Below are 13,625 nucleotides of genomic sequence, written 5' to 3'. Positions count from 1 at the left end.
CCTGGTTATTACTGTTTACAAACTGTTATCAATAAGTGTTAAAATATTTGATATGAAAAGCCAAAGCGGTTGAGATTTTCTAATTTTTGAAGTACAGAATTGATGAGATAACATTGAAAGTTTACTTGTATTCATAAATGTGAAAGAAAATTATCAGGATTATCAGAAATGAAATCAGATGCCAATGTGTCTTGTGTGTTCATGTAAGTACAATTATGGTGTATATATTTTCATATATGATGACAACATTTCTGTCGCAAGAGGCATTTTATTCAGGCAGGGCTCCATGACGTGCAGTGTCCATGACAGCAAATGAGTGAGTTGGGTTTAATACCACTTTAAGCACATGTTTCCGAGGCAAGTGAGTTAACTGACTATAAAAGTCTAGTTTCCACCTTGCTGAACTAGGCTGGTATTATGGCGTTACATTTTGGCTGGAGTAACGAGTCTATGCATAGTCCAATCACAATCGTGCAACGAAATCGAAATCGGCAAGGGTGGAACTGGACTTTTAAAGTCATAAACTGTCAATCAGATTTCGGTTGATTGCAAGATTTGCAAAGCATGCGCACCGCCAACTCATTGTCAACAGATATTTTCCAAATCTTTTCATGTTTTTAATCAAGGTGCTCACATGATTTGATGCACTTGGCGATGTAAGACCTGTTCTATCACAATATAGATCTTGATTATCAATTGACCAGGCGCCGCCATTTTGTTTGAAGCAAATGCAAGTGATACGAGAGGTGGAATCTGATTGGTCCATAGGAGTGGCATAGAAGGGACATAACTCATAATAGCCACTGGTGGCGCTACGATCGAGCCAAGGAATTCCAGGCTAGTTCGGCAAGGGAGGAAACTGGACTTTTAAAGTCAGTTAACTCTCTTGCCTCGGGAAGATGCTTCAAGCATGGCACCTACCTGTCATTGGTGTCGGGGGTGAGTTCGATCATCACCTTGGACACATTCCGCTTGGTGTGTTCCGCTGCTGTGTCAAGCTGATACTGGATCAGTTGCTACAAACAACATGGAGAAAACACCATTACTACCTCATGGAATCTCATAACTAAAACTACATGCCGAAAAATATACTAACCTAGACTGCAAGCAGCACCTGTTTCCAAGCTATTTTTTTTTTTTAAACATCCCAAAAGGACGGCTTTTTCCTTGTTACTGGTGTGTTCCAAGTGTAAGAAAAATAGTAGGAAATATTTTTGAAATAACTAAGTCACATTATCCACTTTTGTTGACTTTTGTTTAATTAAAAAATAAAATGAGGCATACTTTGTATAATATAATAATAAAATGGCTGCTCCAATCTGTACTGTTCTTTGATCAGGTGTAGAACTATTTCTACAATAATTATTTAATCTGAAATGAAAGATTTCAGAACAAATACTCCCCAAAAGCCCTGCCTGCCTGGGTTGTTACTACAGAGTCTCAAGGAAAGTAGTCTTGAGGACATCGGAACTGACCTTGACCCTGTCCACAAAGAGTGGTTGCAGGAAGTCCCCCCAGACACGCAGTGTTTTGTTGACGACTCTCCGGCAGATCAAATCCCACTGACTCTCATCCCCATCCTGCAAACACAAAACACTGGGAGTTGATCACATGCATATACGTCATGGCTGGAATTACACAGAGAAGGAAGTGACATGTAAGATTTTGTTATACTTGGAGTTGTATGGAAGAAAACTATACCTGAGTGAGGAGCTCCCACAGTGAGTCTCGGATGTCCGCCAGGCGCTTCACGGTGTTGACAAATCCCAGCAGTTTCCCCACCCCAGACTTAATGTCATTGATGCAGCTGGGGACACACAGACATTTAGGCATCAGGACAACCTCCGCACAATGAATCAAACATTCCTTAACAATCATCAAAATAAATTATGGATTCTTGTGTTGATAATAATATACATGTACCGTATTCGACGTAATAAGCGCCCCGCTCTAATAAGCGCCCACAGCGATTTTTGCTAATATATTGGCTTGTGAACAAGCCCAATTTGCACCCCTTCCAATTGATCAATGTACACTTATTTATTCGTGTTATTATTTATTCATATGCACGCTTTATTATGGTTAAATAAATTCTGAAAAATATATCTGTCATGTATAATACGCACATACTTTTCTTTTTTGTCATTTCAGGCTGTCAGCATAAACCACGAAATTTAAAATCTTTCAACTCTGGTTTTTTTCTCACTAAAATTATATTCTAATAAGAGCCCCCTATTTCTAACTTTGAGAGCACCCTGGGCGCTTATTACGTCGAATACGGTATTATTGAAACAACTTACGTGTTGATCCACTGTTGGCAGTTGTCCTGGATGTGTTGGGAGGATATTGTGGACCCTGCACTTCTCAGCACAGGACGGAAATCTGTCAGGGGGAAACGAGTATACAATCTATTATCTGAATGGAGAATAATACATCATTTGATGATGTTGTTTGTTGCTGAACTCAGTAATGTTTTAGCTATATGATGGCAGCTTGGAAGCAATTGATTTTGGGTCAGTGACTGATATTATGAGCAACAATCCACACAATCGTGGTACCCTAACTCAACCCTAATCCCCAAGTCTCCGAGTCTGACCGCCATTAATTCACCTCTATCGACCAGCATAGATAGCTAGGATCTGTTCAATCTCTGAACCCCCATAGGGTTGGTTTGGCAATGAGTATACAATCCATGCAAATATGTTCAATAATTATATACCTAACTTTCATTATGTCAATGAAAATATTAAACTGTTTGTTATCTTGTTTGATAGGCATTTAGAAGTTGGAGTACTAAGTAAGGATAAGAAATTTATGGATGAACAACTTCTTTATTACAATCAAGAGCGACGTTTCGGTGTAGGTTCTAACACCGTTATCAAGCAAGTGATTATACAGAGTGCAGTAAGTAAGTATATATACACGTAGGAGGCAATGTACACACAAGGGCAGTGATGATAACCATCGGTGAAGTCAGTGCCATGAAACCAAGGGATGAAGCCAGTAATGTAAACAACGGGATTATGGCTGATTGGGGTCATCAAAGACCCCAAAGACCCCAATCAGCCATAATCCCGTTGTTTACATTACTGGCTTCATCCCTTGGTTTCATGGCACTGACTTCACCGATGGTTATCATCACTGCCCTTGTGTGTACACAACAGGCTTCTCTACCCCAGTATAACAATATCTACCCTACTGTATAAACATTGCCTCCTACTTGTATATATACTTGCTTACTGCACTCTCAAAATCAGAAATTAAAAGTGTAAACAAGCAAAAAATCACCAAAAAATGGCATAACCTATATCTAAACTCAAATAGCCAAATCAAAAAAGTGCTCAGCAAACCACTTACCAAACCAAAAATTCTCCATCCATCCAGAAAAATCGACAGAGTAATCACTAAACTCCAAACAGGACACACCAACCTAAATAACCACCTAAAAAAATTTAAAAAACACACTACAGGTAACTGCCCACACTGCAAACAACCAGAAACCCCAGAACACGCACTCATCCACTGCACACACTACCTAACACATCGAACCGCATTACAAACCACCCTCAATCTAAACAAGGCTCTAACTCTAGAAGCAATACTAAACCCACAAAATAAACTAGAAAACTTCAAGGCCTTAGGCGTATTCTTAATCAAAACGGAACTAATAAAACGCATCTAAAAACACAATAACTCACCAAATCAAAATCACATAAACAAACAAACATCCACCATACCCAGCTCCCTTAGTTCTCCTCCCCAATCCCATCGGCATCTATTCCAAATCTCAAAATTCCCAAATTCTATATAAGCAACCCCTAAAACCCCCCTCTTGGGTTGCACAGACCACCTTCGCCCCTTTCGGAAACACATTAAATGGCCTGGCCGGGCCCGTGTGCGAAATACGCATCAGTCGGAAAGCGCACGTTAAATCTCCAAAGTAAGTAAGTAAGTAACTCTGTATAATCACTTGCTTGATAACGGTGTTAGAACCTACACAGAAACGTCGCTCTTAATTGTAATAAAGAAGTTGTTCATCCATAAATTTCTTATCCTTACTGTTTGGTTTTCTTGTTGTTTAACACCACACTCAGCAATATTCCAGCTGTATGAGGGCGTTCTAAATAATCAATCCTGGACCAGACAATCCAGTGACTCACATCATTAGAATCAATGAAATTGAGAAAAGATTATATGACTAACCATCCATTTAGTCACCTCTGGGCACCTATATTTTTACCAGAAATCCCCACAGGCGTACAAACTAACATACATGTGTCGTTTACGTTTTCCGTGATTCTATCAGCAACATGACACCACAGCCGTCAGTTATTATAAACTTAATCACCATTACTACAAGTACAGCGTATTCAACCACACAAATGTCATAACAAAAATGAACGTTTTACAAAGTGTCAAATTAAAACAGAAAACCTCCAGTAAAATATGGCTTAAAAAAAACGAGACATTATTCAAATAATTTTATCTGTTAGTCATTATCAAAATAAAAAATAGCATGTTTTATACTTAACACAAGAAAGTGTTCTGATTGGGAAATTACGTACCTTTGACAGATTTTGGCAGACATTTGGCTGATATTGATCCCTGCAGGCTCAGCAAACCCCCAGCTGTCAATGTATCAATCAATATTTCAGCTAGCTGGGCAATATGCATATATACAGTAGCCTAGGTCAAGTCCGATTGTTGCCAAAGAAACACAAAACATATTTTCTTCAGAAATAACAAAACACCAAAAGGCACCAGTTCAGCATGTGTTTAATACATATGTAAAGTTTCATAATAAAATATCAAACAGTTTCCGAGTTAAGCCCAGGAAAGGAACCATACATGTGTCCAGTTGTTGATATGGAACACAAAAAATATTTTTTTAGAAATACCAAAACACCAAAAGGAACCAGTTCACCTGGTGCTTTTGTAATAAAATATTAAACGGTTTCTGAGTTATGCTCCGGAAACAAAACATGATGAACGGACAGAAGGACAGCACCCATTCCGATATAATAATCACATATCCATAATCTAAAAATAATCACACAAATTGACTGGCCAAACCTGTAGTCAATAATATGTCTTCCTACTCAACCAACAAACCCAAACACATCATGCCAAATAAAACACAAAAAATAATAATTTAAATTTAAAATAATGTGCAACGATCCATGAACCATGAACAAAAACAGGTCAGGACTTCTTTGTCATCTAGAATCTGCCCCAGAATCAACCAAGGAAAACAATTCACTTCTAAATCATGTAGATAGCATAAAGTACACGACATCCTACCTTCCTGGGACTTGTTGAGCACCTGCTCCAGGATCTCCGACAGCAGATTGCACTGCCCTGCAACAAACAGGACCATCTCACTCATCATGCTCACATCACTTGGAATAACCAACACTATTCCTACAAGTGTTTTAATGAGCAGGACTCTTTCTCACGACCAAGGATTTTACCGATAATATGCCAGGGTGATTAACTGATGACATGCAAGCATGTTTTACTGATTTCAAGTCAAGCTGTTTTACTGATGACATGCCAGGGTGTTTTACTGATAACATGACAGCATGTTTTACTGATTTTCAAGTCAAGCTGTTTCACTGATGACATGCCAGGATGTTTTACTGATAACATACCAGTGTGCTTTACAGATAACATGTCAGCATGTTTTACTGATTACAAGTCAGACTGTTTTACTGATGACATGCCAGGGTGTTTTACTGAGGCAGGCAGTGCCTGAGAGAGACACTTAGACTTAGGGGTACAGATATCATCATCCAATTCATTCAGACAGAGTAACAGACCACTATTAATGAAAGTCGACAAACTGACAGTGGCCATCTGGGAGTGAGTCCCACTACGCAAGTCACAGCATCAAGAAACATTCATCACCTCCTTTTTCCTTCTCCCCTGCAATGGCGGTGTTGTAGAAGACGGCGTGGATCTGGTGAACGGTGTTGATGAGGAGGCGAACCACCGAGGACACCTGGTCTTTGATGTTCCCATGCAGGCTAGTGTGGAGGGCTTGCTGCAGGGCTTTCTAGGAGACAAATGGGCGGTGCCATTGTGGCATTACTAACATCATATATCTACCACCCTTTCTGGGAGACAAACGGGCAGTGCCATTGTGGCATTACCAATATCATATATCTCCCACCCTTTCTGGGAGACAAACAGGCGGTGCCATTGTGGCATTACTAACATCATATATCTACCACCCTTTCTGGGAGACAGACGGGCAGTGTTATTGTGGCATTACCAATATCATATATCTACCACCCTTTCTGAGAGACAAACGGGCAGTGCCATTGTGGCATTACCAATATCATATATCTACCACCCTTTCTAGGAAACAAACAGGTGGTGCCATTGTGGCATTACCAATATCATATATCTACCACCCTTTCTAGGAGACTAACAGGCGCTGCTATTGTGGCATTACCAATATCATATATCTACCACCCTTTCTAGGAAACAAACGGGCAGTGCCATTGTGGCATTACCAATATCATATATCTACCACCCTTTCTAGGAAACAAACGGGCAGTGCCATTGTGGCATTACCAAGATCATATATCTACCACCCTTTCTGGGAGACAAACGGCCGGTGCCATTGTGGCATTACCAATATCATATATCTACCACCCTTTCTAGGAAACAAACGGGCAGTGCCATTGTGGCATTACCAATATCATATATCTACCACCCTTTCTGGGAGACAAACAGGTGGTGCCATTCTGGCATTACCATATTATCTACCAACCTTTTTGCGAGCATGTATATAAAGGCAATGCCATTGTGACCTTATCCTTACCATATTATGTATCTATCACCCTTTTCAATCAACTGTTCATCTGTTTCATTAAGAAAACTTTAATAATCAACCAAAGTTGGCACATGAGGGTGTTACTTTGGAGATGTCATGCTGTCAGTGTAACCATGGTAACTACTCACAGTCCTGGCAAGAAGGAACTCATTGAAGACTTGTCTGGGGGTGCTGTCTTCCAACAGTAGGATCGAACACAGGAACTCAGCTATTTGCTGGCAAGAACACATTTTTAAAAATATATAGCCATTGACATCATCAGTTTATCAGAGAGAACAAATACAATAGATGGATTAATAATATACAACATCAATGCTAGAAAATAACTTGATTAACCGAAACAAATTCCCTTTGGCAGAAAAGGGAAAATAGCTGTGAAATTAATATGAAAGGATTACTGAAAATCGGTAATGACACCCATGTTTGCAAACAAGGTATGCATGTCCTTAATCCTCTTCATGTGACTGTGTAATTGTGATCAATATCAGTGTAGTCATCAAGAAAAAAATAATTTGTTTTTTATGAAACATCAATAATTCACCTTCTTAGCGACATTCTTCACATCTGTTAAGTGAGACACAAGTACTTTTCTAAAGCCTCAGATGCTTGGGAGTGAGGGCCCACTACTTATAATAAGATTGCAGCTACTGACTCCAACTCTACCAGTCCTTGTTTTAGCCCCTCAATGCACCAGGCAGGGTAACAACTACTATCTTTAACGTTGATTGGTACGACGTGGCTGTGGATTGAACCACCACTGACCTTCACCTCTCTGGGCAGACGCTCTACCACTAGCCCACAGAGGCGGTCCTCATCGGATAACTTCATAACAATGTCTAACTGCTCCTTCTCATATATATTGTCCTTCGGTTTCATCATCACAGCTATTCAAACAAACACCTGTGTAAACAATCATACACCAGCACAACAAAGCACAGCTAGAATAGAGAAGCCTGTGTATTACTGTGTTAATAAAGTTCTCAAAAACAGTCAACATCTACACCACAGTGATGCCTTGTAACAGTCCTCGAATTACCAGCTACAACTATGGACAAAGCAAGCAGCACTTCAGAGTGGGGAGCCACTATTAAGACGTTCACCGAAAAAGCTCTAATGCCATAAAAATGCAATAAAGTTAATTGGTCAATTTACCCAAACCTTATAAAAGCTAGTAGTACTACCTGTACGTGCTAAGGTATTAGAAATAGTTGGAGTATTTTTGTTTTTGTTTTGGTTTGCCTGTTACTGAGACCTAGTTATACAGTCTGTAAATGGTTCCTTCAACAGGTGATGTCCCTTCATAGGAAATGGGAACTAATACGACACCATAGAAAAATTCATATCAGGTGGAGGCCATGAATCATGGAGAAATGGTCAAAACTGCAGTTGACCTGATCAATCATTACTTTTATTTAATAGATTAAACTTGTGCCAAGGCTGAATTGATTCGACAAGTCTCATGAATGTTTTGAGATATTCATCTTTAATCTGTGCCATGGACTACACGTTAACACCACGTTTCACCTGTGTATTGGCAGTACACACTACACAATCATGTTTTCAACCATGTTTCTAAGTGAGTGAGTGAGTATGGTTTTATGCCGCCTTTAGCAATATTCCAGCAATATCATGGCAGGGGACACCAGCAATGGGCTTTACACATTGTGGGGAATCGAACCTGTGTCTTCGGCGTGACGAGTGAACACTTTAGCCACAAGGCTACTGCACCGCTTTCATGTTTCTAAGACACCACAACTCTTCATGTAGTTTTGTTCATAGCATGATAAATGAACATAGATACATTTCTTATACTGGTAGTCTGTCCAATCACGTCACTAATTTACCAATTTGTTAACATTTGGATTGTAGTAGAAATAGTTATTTAGATATTTTGTTCTTACATCACTGTACAATGTGTACTGGATATACACATACACAGTTATATTCATCTTCGATACAACTATTTTCACAAATTCTACAAAGTCTATGTTTTATTAAAAAACCTTAGATATATGCCTGTTTCAATAAATAAATCATGTGAACGACAACGGAATCGAGAAAAAGAGCTATTCTAAACTTAGTCTTATTAACTTTGGAGTTTACTAGCCCGAAGAAGGCTCTAAGCATCATTTTTAATAGTCTTTAGTATCACTAGATAGACGGTTATTAGCTGAGCTTACCAAACAGACATTTACTGGACACAGGCTTCCAACTTGTGGCTCAAGTCACAGACTGAACCTAGGTAAATTAACATTTATAAGATAACGTTCTGCTATTAGTCATGCCCTGCTGAAAGACAGAAGGGTCCCCATGATGGAGATTTACCTTATCTGTGTAGGTTCCCTCCATGTCCTTCAGAGAGCTGCGACATCCCTGGAACCAGACGTACAGGTTGCAGCACACGAAAGTATGCATCCATAGGCACAAATTTGGATGGGTAAAAATGAATTTGAAATGATATCAGTATTTCAGTTCTGTTCCTTGATTTGGTTTGTTTGTTGTTTAACGCTGCACTCAGCAATATTCCAGCTACATGACAGTGGTCTGTAAATAACCTAGTCTGGACCAAACAAACCAGTGATTGATGCATTGAGCATCGATCCACGCAATTTGGATATGATGACATGCATCAACCAAGTCAGCAAGCCTGACCACCGATCTTAGTCGCCTCTTACGACAAGTAGAGTCGCCTTTTACAGCAAGCATGGGTTGCTGAAGATCAATTCTACCCCAGATCTTCACAGGTTGATGTTCCTTGAACCAACTAAAGCTTGGATGTGGTTTGAATCACAGCTTAAATACAAAAATCAAAATGTCTTTCACATACACAATGGTTTCAAAATGAGCATGCATGAAAAAGTGTCCTTCAACACTAAAGTCAAAATCTAATGATGAATGCGTCACCGATGTAGAAATGGTCTGACCTGCAGGATGGTGTTCTTGAAGTGGCTGATGGCGGCCCACTGCCGGGTGAGCACCGGGAACCAGGACAGGATGTTGGCAGAGCGCTGGGAGTTGAGCTGCAGACTGGTGTTGACGTGACGAGCCAGGAGGTACAACTGGGTGGCGGTCAGGTAGTCACGGCTATCGTTGCTGCTCCAGATCTACACACAGGGGACAGTTGTAGGCCACTTATATAGCTCTAAACTATGTATAGTGCATGGCACTATTAGCCAGGTCAACACACTATCTCTACATCTGCAGTATGTTTCCTTGAGAGTATGCCACAGCACTATGTAAGTATCGCAAGTAAATGCATAAACAGTGCAGTGTTTCCACTGACCAGTAATTTGCCAGCTGACTGAACCACATACTGAAACAATTTAACCCAACCGGTCCAAACTATTGAATGTACACATATTTTTTGGCACTGCAGGTCCAGTGAGCCAGTAATCCTATATCTGAATAGAAACTGGTTGGTTGGTTTCATTCTTTAACGCCGCACTCAGCAATAGTACAGCTTTATGACGGAGGTCTGCAAATAATCAAGTCTGGACCAAACAATCCAGTGATTAATATCATGAGCATCGATCCACGCAATTGGGATCGATGACATGCAGCAACAAAGTTAGCGAGCCTGACCACCCGATCCCGTTAGTCGCCTTTTACGACAAGTAAAGTCGCCTTTTACAGCAAGCATGGGTTGCTGAAGACCTATTCTACCCCGGAATCTTCACAGGTCGAATGGAAACTGAGTAGGCTCAAATAACACCAACAAAAAATTCCCACTGAGTCGATGAACAAGAACACTGTCTTTCTGACAATCATTAGTTGAATCCTCTTGCCCCAGCATCAGTTGTGGAACAAGCACCTGGTTGTTGACAATGTGGTCTCAATGGGATAGCTATAGGACACAGTACACTCATTTCCGTCTCAGCCTCACCTTCTCTGGCATATCCAGCAAGAGCTTAATCTGAGCAGCTACGCCATAAAACTCAGCCTCTTGCTTCTTCCTGCAAACAAACAAACATCTCCTTTTAAACTGTGCTAAGACATCTGTTTGTACACTTGACTTACTTCATTGAAAAATACTACGAGCTGTTGACCTTAATTACCTGATAAACCTCCAAATATGTAACGGAATAAGCATATCTGATCAGGTAAAATAGATTAAATGCCTTCAAAAGTCACCCGTATGGATCTGATTACAATTATATTGCAATTATCCTTTGTGTTAAGGCTGCCCTCGAGGTCCACTGATGACCCCCTGCATTATCAGACACTGGCGTCATTCCTTAATTTGCAACTGACATGATTTATCATTTCAGTTGTTTTTCTTGTTACTCTAGGCATTGTTTTATATGTAAAGATGAAGATTACTATGACTACTTGTCTCGTATACTGAGACGGAAATATCAATCATCTGTATAGAGCTTTTCTCCCTGATCCACTAGTGATTCAGTTAAGAAATTCTCAATAAAGTCATTTAAAGGAATTTTACTGCAATGATTCGGAGAAATGGTATCTGAAATTATCATTGTAGCAGGAATATTATATATAGAATACTAATAATACTAGACTCCTCTCAGTGATCTATCAACTCCACATGCAATGATGTTGAATAAGCCAAGGGATGTTGAGAGCTTTCAATATTTGTTCTAGAAACGTGTTCCGAGGGTACATTAGCACGCGTTTTGGTATTACACAATGTGTAATAAAGCTGTATGTTTATTAAACGGGTGATCTCTTCACGGCCAAGTAATAAATTCTAATATTATGTTATTTTTGTTGCAGTTTTCACTATATATATTTCAAATAATAAAAACCATAAGCATAGCAGTTTGGTATATTGGTGGATATTTTTAACTATGCCACCGAGTCACTGTTAGAGTCTTCCCTTGGTCTTGCTATTTCGCTAGCGGAAACAATATGTTGACTCCCATGCCGCTTCTGACAAATTTGTCCTTTAACAAGTCAAAGTATTGTATTTGTGATACATGTATCATTTCTCTGTCAACTAAGGTTAGTTTCAAGTTGTCAATAGTGGTAATCTGATTGTGGTAGCTGTACATAAAGGTGAGTTTCTCACACGTTTTCGCCAAAATTTATGTAAGCAATACTAAATGAAAATTTGAATAAAATCAATAAAATAGATTACAAATAGAAATCCAGATGTACAATGAACACTTATTATTACCAGATAGTGTAATAACAGGAGTCACTTGTGTAATTCATTATAAGTTTGTTGAAATGCTATTTCCAATGACATGAAGATGTGTGTTTGTGGGAAAATAACGGAACTTACAGAAGCCACTGATTACCCTGCAGTATAACATGGTATAAGAAGAACAGTAACATGAAAGGTGTTACAGCGAGCGAGGCTATATGTTTATACATATTTCTAACACTGCAGCAGTTGACTTACTTGCCCGTGGTGTTGTCGGCCTTGGCCTTTTGGTGGTAGGACACCCCACGCACCATGTAGTTCTGCTTCAGCTGTTTGCACATGTCCTCCATGTGGCCGATAGACTGGGTCACATTCTCCGAACTGGTCTTCATGTCTTTGATGGTGTCGGCTGCCTCGATCAAGTCCCGATACCGCTCTCTGAAGGAGTTCAAGCACCAATAAACATCACTCCCCCTCTGACGGAGTTCAAACACAAGGAGGTCACACAGGATGTGGGGAAAATGGTTTCAGTGAAGATCTACAGACACAGCCAGTAATATTCCAGCCACATCATGGAACCTCCTAAATAAATGAGTCTGGCGCAGGTATATCAGTGTTAAAACATAATTGACATTTCACAAAAGTTTAAAAGGTAATCATGGCAACAGGTATTGTTTTCTATTTGTTGGGTCCTTGTGGAGATGAGTCAGTTCACTGCGATCCACAGAATACCAACATTACAGGAAATATGCATGATTGAATTCCTTGTTTTTATACCTAGTTGTTCGTTTGTGTGTTGTTTAACGCTGCACTCGGCAATATTCCAGCTAAATGAAGGCAGTGTGTAAATATTCGAGTTTGGACCAGACAATCCAGTGATTAACATCATGAGCATTGATCCACGCAATTGGGATACGATGACATGCATCCACCAAGTCAGCGAGCCTGACCACCCGATTCCGTTGGTCGCCTCTAACGACAAGCATATTCGCCTTTTACAGCAAGCATTGGATGCTGAGTGTGAGTGAGTTGGGTTTAACGCCACTTTTAACAGTATTACAGTTATATCGCGGCGTGTCAGCTTAATGTGGGAGGAAAGCCCGAAGTGATGCAGGTCTCAGACGTTTACCACTTCGGTGATACCCACGAGCACGGATATGGTGCCGACAAACCTAGAAACATAATTGGGGCGAACCGGGATTAGAACCCACAATCATAGGTTTCTGGTGTGCCCAAGGGACGCAACTCTGCACAGCGAATCGCGGCGCCTTAGACGACTGGGCCACCCGTGCCCCCCATTGGATGCTGAAGACCTATTCTTCTCCGGATCTTTACCATATTAACAGGTGTCTAACTAGCTGAAATATTTGAGCTTCAATGACATTCAGTGTCCATTCAAACCCTGAGCCAATGCGGGCCCACTCCCCACCTCTCTCCAAACATGTGGGCCATGCAGGAAGAAATGTAGGGCCTGCAAAGTTTTCAAAAGAAATATCATGATCCCCAGAAATATTTTTTATTTTCTATCCCAGATTATCAGAATATGAACAGTTAGCTTGACTGAGTAGTCTGAAACTAGTCTCCCGTCAAACATCATCTTGTTTGCCCCCTTCATTATCAGTATCATTGTCCGGACTGTTCTCAGTACAGCGGTAGAAACTAACATTTTTGGTCCAC

At 40.2% G+C, this 13,625-nt stretch overlaps 1 protein-coding gene across 1 annotated transcript in view; it reads right to left on the bottom strand.

The window, feature by feature from the left end:
• The window catches only part of LOC124134082 (conserved oligomeric Golgi complex subunit 1-like), a 69,275-nt gene that overhangs the window by 50,606 nt on the left and 5,044 nt on the right, over positions 1 to 13,625 (bottom strand). Inside the window, exons 4-15 of the mRNA XM_046498724.2 lie at positions 12,207 to 12,386; positions 10,725 to 10,794; positions 9,766 to 9,945; positions 9,167 to 9,214; positions 6,970 to 7,056; positions 5,908 to 6,055; positions 5,302 to 5,358; positions 4,566 to 4,628; positions 2,301 to 2,382; positions 1,702 to 1,807; positions 1,476 to 1,580; positions 922 to 1,016 (exon numbers count right to left, since the gene is read on the bottom strand). Coding sequence (XP_046354680.1) covers positions 922 to 1,016; positions 1,476 to 1,580; positions 1,702 to 1,807; positions 2,301 to 2,382; positions 4,566 to 4,628; positions 5,302 to 5,358; positions 5,908 to 6,055; positions 6,970 to 7,056; positions 9,167 to 9,214; positions 9,766 to 9,945; positions 10,725 to 10,794; positions 12,207 to 12,386 — 1,221 coding nt within the window. The remainder of the gene's footprint in view (positions 1 to 921; positions 1,017 to 1,475; positions 1,581 to 1,701; positions 1,808 to 2,300; positions 2,383 to 4,565; positions 4,629 to 5,301; positions 5,359 to 5,907; positions 6,056 to 6,969; positions 7,057 to 9,166; positions 9,215 to 9,765; positions 9,946 to 10,724; positions 10,795 to 12,206; positions 12,387 to 13,625) is intronic.

Source organism: Haliotis rufescens, unplaced genomic scaffold (genome assembly GCF_023055435.1).
Source record: "Haliotis rufescens isolate VD_foot unplaced genomic scaffold, xgHalRufe1.0.p SCAF_1, whole genome shotgun sequence".
Classification (NCBI taxonomy): domain Eukaryota; kingdom Metazoa; phylum Mollusca; class Gastropoda; order Lepetellida; family Haliotidae; genus Haliotis; species Haliotis rufescens.
This window is presented reverse-complemented; position numbering and strand designations above follow the sequence as displayed.